A 7536-nucleotide genomic window follows, 5' to 3' on the forward strand; every position below is an offset into this window, starting at 1 on the left:
GCTGTGGCTGGATTACAATTTGGTTTTATACATTTAAGAGAGACAGGAATTACAGGTAAAGTCATAAATCAATACATGGAAGGCATACATTGGTTTGGCCCAAAAAGGTGGAACATCTGAAAGCAGGGGCTTAGAAGTTATAGGTAGGTTTGGGGATTCTTTAGTTGACAATTGGCTGAAAGAGTAAGGCTTTGTCTAAAAGACCAGGAGTCAGTGGAAAGAAATTAAGATAAGGGTCTTCTACCTTTCATGTCATGCTATACCAGAATCAGGTTGGGAAGTAAACCACATTATATTTGGTTAACAAAACCTGTTTAGTGAGATTTTTATCATTTGTAGGCATGACTCACCAGGCCCCCTTAGAAAGGAATTTTGGGGCAAAAGAAAAGATCAGAGTTCAGTCCTCACATGTATTGAACTCCCAATACCATTCACAGTCACTTTAAAAAGAATTAAATAGGTATAAATCTGAGGAAATATGTGCAGGTTGGCTGAGTGTGAATTCAAAGAATTACTTTTGGATGATGGAACATTTCTGTATCTTTATTGTAGTGGTGCTTACACCAATCTTTACATGATATAAAATTGTTAGATTTGTACATGCACAGACACACACAGGCATTAATGTAGGTTTAAAAAATATTGAAAGCAAAATTAGGCCTGTAGTCTAGTTAATAGTAATGTACCAATGTCAATTTTCTGGTTTTGATATTATACTACATCTACAGAAAATGTCACCATTGGGGGAAGCCGGATAAAAGGCAGAATGTCTTTTTGTACTATTTTCACAGTTTCCTGTGAGTCTATAATTATTTTAAATGTTAAAAAAAATGAGATGAGGCCAAGGAGATGTTTCAGAAATGACTGGAGGAACCAGGTTCTGCTAATGAATGGGGCTCAATCCAGTCTAGAACAAAAAGTTCCTGTGTGGCTTAAGTCTATATTTCTGTGGCTCTTTTTCAAATAGTTATCTTTTTATTGTATTATATAAGTAATACTTATAGATATACATATGATACACATACATATATATAGAAAGTGTTGGGGCAAAGAGAATCCCTTTGCCCTGGGAAGGTTCACTGAAAGATCACCTCACAATAGAGCAGATTAATAAGAGAAAAGATATACAAATTTTATTGTTACCGTGCACTAGAGGAGAATCACAAAGTGATTGCACAATATCTTAATGAGACCCAAATATTTATATATCCTCATTTTCAGAGGAGAGGATGGAGATAGGGAATATGGGTAATTCGGTTGAGGAGCAAATAAATGGTTACTAGGGAGGATGAATAGATATTGGAGAGAGTGAATGCATGGGGGGAAACAGATTGACTTGCAAATGATTCTCTTTGGAAACTAACCTGAGAAACAGGCATTATTTTGCAAAAGGTTTGGGCCAAGTCTAGTTGCATTCTTGATCTTCTTTCTTGAAATAGATAATGAGATAACAGGGTGGGAAAGGAAAGAAAATTGTTCTTGATGGTTCCCCCTGGTCTTTATGGAAATAGAGGGAAAGCCCCTTCCAAAGCCTGTTGTCTCTAAGGGCCTTTAATTTAAAATACATTTTACACAAAGGAGTCACATTTTGGGGTGAAATTTCCTGCACTCCTTCAGGAGTAAAAAGTGTAAGTCTTCCTTCCCACTGCTATAACCAGAACAATGTTGAGCAATTTGATACATCTACCCTGGCATTTTTGGATGCATTTACACCCACGCTTGGATGTGTTGTTGATAAAATCATGATCTCATACAATAACTTAGTGGCTCTGTAACTGGCTACTTTTTACTCGACCTAGAAAGTAGGACAATTAATCAGTGTGTGTGTGACACTGCTAGGTTCCTTAAACAGTTCCACAGGATGCTGTAGAGATGTTCAAGTGCACCAACAAACAGGCAAGTTGAGAGGGCCTAAATACCCAGATCAGTTCCCCTTGTAAAAACTGGGATGGGGTCATAGTGAACCTACTTCTTTGCAGACAGTTTTCTTAAAGTCATGACCATGACGAAGCGTGAGCATTTCCCTGCTTCAGTAAATAGTCTGGAAAAACATGACTGGGTTTGGGTTGGGTTTGGATTAATTTACCTTTAATAAAGATTAAATGAAACCACGAAAAGGCTGTTAAGCACATCGGCAACAAAGGCCACAAACAAGTGCAAATGAAAACCCGAGACAACCTTGTGCAGCAACTAGAGCAAGTAATGGATTAAGAGTGCTCAGAAAGGGAAGAACAACGGGAAAATTCAGCAATAAATATATGCGACCAGCAAATATACCAGAAAGGGAAACAATACAGGCATGTAGGTTTGGTGGCACTCCACAGTGCAGAGTTACTGCACTATGCGAATTAAAGAAAGAGAAATGCGAATTAAAGAAAAGTACAACGGGTTGGTTGGTCGGGTTTTCTGGGGACACTGTGGGAGGAGGAGTGTTGTGAACGAGCCAGGCCTTCTGGAAGTGCTTTCTGCACAGAATCAGCAAAGCGGTGCAGACGTCCAGCTAGCTCTCCACTCCCCCTCCACTCTAGGGGATTCCGCAAAAGCAACCCTGGCAGCTCCACCTTCCAGTCCGCTCTGGCCTCAGGCCCAGCTCCTAGGAGCCGGAAGGAGGCGGGGCCGGATGGACGGGCGTGGCTCGGAGGGAGGGCTTCGTGGGCGGGACCACGGCGGCCTCTGCAGCTCCCGGCCAGGGGCGGGGCTACGCTAGGGGCGGGGCTACGCTGGCGGCAGGCGCAGTGAGGAGGTGGCGAGGGGGCGGAGCTGGCGGTGGAGCCGGGCGAGGGCGGGGACAGCCGGAGGGCGGGGCGAGCAGGGGGGCAGGCGGCCGGCCCGCAGCTCCAGTCGTTGCGTCTGGTAGCCCGCTGGGCTCGCGCTCCTGTCTATCTGTCTGTCGGTCTGCAGGGCCTGCGCCGGCCCGGGCCCATGGCGCCATCTACGGCTCTGTCGGCGGCGGCGGCAGCGGCAGCCCTGTCGGGCCTGGCGGTGCGGCTGTCGCGCTCAACCGCGACCCGCGGCTCGTACCGCGCCTTCTGCAAGGGGCTCACGCGCACGCTGCTCACCTTCTTCGACCTGGCCTGGCGGCTGCGCATGAACTTCCCCTACTTCTACATCGTGGCCTCGGTGATGCTCAACGTCCGCCTGCAGGTGCGGATCGAGTGAGCGCCGCGGCAGCGCCAGGGGCCCGGGGGGAGGGTCGCCCACCCGCCCACTCGCCTGCCCTGGGCCGGGACGCGGGCATGAAGGACAGCGGGGGGGCCGGGAGTCCCAGGGACGCGGCGGGGGGCGGACGCGGGGCGGCCCGGGCCCCTCCACTCGAGACCTTCGCAGCAGGGGGACGGCCACCGAGCCCCGACCCCAGTCGCAGTCCGCCCCGGATCGCGCAGGAACTCGCTAAACGGGCCCTTCCCACCGGGCCCGAGAAACTGTTTGAGTTCGGCCGACCTGTTGCCTCACGTTGGCCAAAGGGGGGAACCAGAAGGAAACAATTCTGCTGCTGCAGCCACTTCATCTGCCAGGCCCAGAGCAGAAAGGTAGGAGGCCACAGGTTGCAATGGGGGTGGGGGAGGCGGTTGCTATGACGTCTGGATGTGGAGGCGCCTTAGTGGTTTGGGGGAAATAGGAAAGGCCCCCGGGCAAACCAGCCCGGAAAGCTGTTGAGCCGGGCAGGGGAAAGGAAAGGCAGCCGCAGGCTCTCCCCTCCTCCCCTGCCGTGATTCCTCCGTGGGGTGAGGGGCGGCGGCGGCCTCAGCATCTCAGAGTGTCAGCCCAGCACTACAGACGGGCAGGGGCCTCCCCCTGCCGCCCCCGGGCCCAGTGCCCACCCCCTCCCACCCCGGGCCCCGTGCCTACCCCCTTTTCTGCAGAGGCCCCTGTGGTGTCACCTGAACCCGGGGGAATGGGTGGGGGGGGGCGGCCCGGGGAAGGCCCTAGACTCAGAGAAGAAAAGATGCCTCACCTTCTCTCCCACCCCTCTCCAGTGGACATGGGGAGGGTGGTTCTCTTCTGAGCCAAACCCCAGGGCTGTCCCCTTCTGAGCCCTCGGCCCTGGGGCTCCCTGCACCTCCTGCACTGGCAAAACTGCCTCCGCCTCGTCATTGGGGCCAGGGGACCAGTCTCTGCTTGTTCCTGCTGTCCCTGTGCCCCCATATCCGCCATCTGAGGACACCCCCACAGCTCTGCATTTGGAGACAGGGACGAGTGGGAGAGACACGTTCCTCCCCAACCCCTCCCCCACAACCCTGCTCTTCCGCCATGGCAGCCCCTGTTCCCTGCGGCTCCTACCACAGCCCTCCCAGGGCCACAGGCCCATCCTCCAGCCATCGATAGCCTCAAGAAGCCCACTGTGCACCGAAGGGATCTGGGAAAATGGGATCTCCTCCAGCGGACAGCAGCTCTCAGGCTGGGGTGGGCAGAACAGGTGGAGAAGGGGGTTGTAGAGGAGGCCACCCTTGGAGGAAACGAGGACCTCTCTGGGTGGCAAGGCAACTCTGAGGTCCGCATCTCTTTCTCTTTCAGGCATTGGCGTTTGTAGGTGGTCACCCGGCTGCTCCTTCTCTGGCCTTATCAAGAGTCAAATCCCCGCCCGGGGGCACCCCTGGCCCTGGAGCTGCCTGGGGAGCAGCTGAGTAAACGGCCTGACCAGCAGGAGAGGAAGGGCCTTCCTGGTAGAGGCACAGCATGGGTGGGGTCACCCAGTGATGGGGTCCTGGCATGGGGAGGATGGGCCATGGGCCCTGGGCCCTGAGATCTCCTAGGAACACTGTGAGAGAGATGTGTTCTCCCCTCCTGATGATGGAGGAAACAGGCTGGGCAGGGGGAGGGATTTGCCCTTGTCACACAGGTGGGAAGTGGTGGAGCTGAGTCTGCCCCTGGACCTCCAGGCCCCCACTCCCCTCCCCAGTCTTTTCTAAGACCTGGCAAGGTGGGGGGTGGGGCACAGGGCTCCCAGGCCACCTAGGGAGAGAGGGGCCCAGGGTGGGCAATCTGGGGACCTAGCTTTCCTTGGAGCAATATGGAAGGTCACAGGAGGGACCAGCAGGACAGTGAGCCAGATGGGGGATGGGAGAGAAGGGTCCCAGAAGCCCTGGGGAGCCAAGTTATCACCTCAGAGCCCAGCCTCCTCAGTGTGCCTGAACCTGACCAAGGACTCCTTAGCAGTTGAGGGTCACAAGCCTCAGTTTGGTGGCAAAGTGAGGGTGATGGGGCAGTGTGGCTTCTGGGACATGACATAACCAGGAAGGTGAAGGGATGAACCTGGGGTAGGATGGGACTGGGACCCATGGCATGACCCCATCTCTCTGTCCTCAGGCTCGGTCCCCCCTGCCCAGGATCACAGGAGGATATCGTCGAGATGGGCTTGGATTGGTCCTGGGGGCCCAGGGCGTGCTGCTAACCGGTGTACCAAAATGGCCAGGAGCAGCCCGGGGCCCCCATCCCCGTTCCCACATCTCTGGCACTGGTAGCTCAAGGTCCACGTTCTCAGTTCCTGGGACTGAGAACTGCAGCAGTCTGGCCAGCCCCAAGGCAGAGTGGCCCAGCCTCCTGCCATCTGCCCTCCTCAGCTGCCTGCTGGAGCTGGGACCCAAATCAAGACCTCTGGCTGCCTCACGCCAGGATGAGGCTGGACGGTGGCTGCCATGTGCCCCTGGGGTTGCCCACAGCCAGGGCCCGATGGTGTGCTTCCTTGTGCCAAGTGTCCTGCTGGCCCTTCTCATCCACCCAACCCCGTCCACCCCGGACTCCCTGTCAGCCTGCTGACCCCATGCACAGATCTTGGGGCACCTCTGAGGGACAAAAGTGACTCGGGGCTGGAGGAGAGCAGAGAGGGAGTGAGGGGGCTCCTTGGGTCTGATACTCAGATGTGACCCTTTCCAGCCCCGGTCTCACCCTCTGGGTGAGTAGATCCCCAGCTCCAGCCTCTTCCTGGGCCATCCAGGAAGGGAGGAGGAGGGCTCATTACTGAGAGAGAGAGAGAGAGAGCGCGCACACGCACTCTGCGTGAGTTCCTGCCTGCTGCGTGGGCAGGGATGGAGCTGTTGAGCAGGAGGAGCTGCTCTGGGCTCTGAGGCCTCCCTGTGCAAGGCGGGGACTCCAGCTGGGGCCAGGAGGCTGCTCTCCAACAGGGAGAAATGAGCCTCAGGTGTCCCTGCCCTCAGAGGGCCTCACTGCAGGGAGCCCCAGCCCCTGCAAAGGGCCACATCTGCAGCGGCTTCAGCTAGAGCTGTGCTGGCCCAAAGCCTGGCCCTCAGAGTCTTGTTCCTGCCCCTGCTTTCTGGCCCTTCAGGCCAGGTGGTGGCGTGCTGCAGCTTTCGCGCCTCCCCTCCCGCCTCGCTCTGCCCCATGGGCCCTTGCTGGGTGAGGGGGTCTCCCTGCACTTTATTTATTTGCAGTCTGTTTTCCAGGCAGAGCTTCTACAAATGCAGACACCGACCGGAATGACTTCCTTTTCTGTGTGTGATTAACTGTACTGGTCAGCACCGGCTGGTCAGAGAAATGTTCTTGTTTCTGGTGTTGTCATGTCTTACCGTTTGTCTAAGTTAAAAAAAAAATAAGTCTTGATTCAGTACACAACAATCCCGACTGGAGGCCTCCTGTTTCTGGCGGGTGTGACGCAATGGCCCGGGAGGAGAGAGGCCCAGTGGTGAGGTCACTGGCTGCCACGGCCAAGCGCGGGGAGAAGCCTCAAGGGGCCTCAGAGGGCCGGGGCGGGGGCTATGGCAGGGAACTTGTTGCCTGTTCAGAAGCTGTGCCAAGACCTGAAGTGACCCAGAACACTGTCCAAGGAGAAGCGGGCAGCAGCCTAACCTGGCCCAAGAGGTGGCAGTTTGTCCCCTTCACAGCCTTTGTTCAAATGACCTAAAACATAAGCCTTTTTTCCCATTTTATAGCCTGGTGTTCAAAAGTGCTGAATTTAGTTGAACCCTGAGGGTGGGCGAGGGTGAAGTGAAGTGAAACAGACTGTCTGCGAGTCATTTTATGTATGCCTGACACCCCTCTCCCTGCCTGGGGCCTCTGCCTGCCAGCCAGGTGGCTCTGGAGTCTTGGAGAAGATAAACCACAGGGTCCCAGAAAACCGCTTCCCTTCCCCCCACCTTGAACCCAAACTCTGTCCTGTGAGACCTCCACTCCCCATGGGTCCCCAAAGAATCCTGGCCAAGGACTCTGAGCTGCAGCAGCTGCAGGGGTTGGCAAATGGCAGGGGGCTGGGGAGGAGCTCTGGGAGGAGGGCCCCAGGGCCGAGAGGGAGGCATCCTGAGGACACGGTGCTTTGCTCACACTGAGGAGCACAGCCTGGGATTAGGGGCCCTGGGTCCACTCCTTACCTGTCGCCAAGGGCTACCCAGGGGTCAGAGCACCCTGACAAGAAGGACCCTTCCAACAGCACTGGTGCTGAGGCCCTGTGGCATGTGTCACCCACGGGAGGGGTGGACCTCGGTCCCTGAGCTTCCCTCCCCTTTGTCCAGATGGTTCTGTTCAGTCCCTGATGGTCCCACCCCCACTGCAGGGACCTCACTCAGCAAACCAAGAGGGGAGACG

General features: G+C 55.4%; 1 protein-coding gene across 1 annotated transcript; it reads left to right on the forward strand.

Moving 5' to 3' along the window:
* Nucleotides 1-2804: 2804 nt before the first annotated feature.
* On the forward strand, nt 2805-5985 carry LOC123628574 (small integral membrane protein 10-like protein 2A). The gene is made up of 2 exons (XM_045538367.1): nt 2805-3530; nt 4516-5985. The coding sequence occupies exon 1, from the start codon at nt 2923-2925 to the stop codon at nt 3157-3159; it is 237 nt and encodes a 78-aa protein (XP_045394323.1). The 5' UTR covers nt 2805-2922; the 3' UTR covers nt 3160-3530; nt 4516-5985.
* Nucleotides 5986-7536: the final 1551 nt, after the last annotated feature.

This window comes from Lemur catta, chromosome X, assembly GCF_020740605.2.
Source record: "Lemur catta isolate mLemCat1 chromosome X, mLemCat1.pri, whole genome shotgun sequence".
Lineage (NCBI taxonomy): Eukaryota > Metazoa > Chordata > Mammalia > Primates > Lemuridae > Lemur > Lemur catta.

Excerpts from the sequence above, each read along its gene's own strand:
- LOC123628574 (XM_045538367.1), top strand. The coding sequence starts at position 2,923 with ATGGCGCCATCTACGGCTCTGTCGGCGGCGGCGGCAGCGGCAGCCCTG.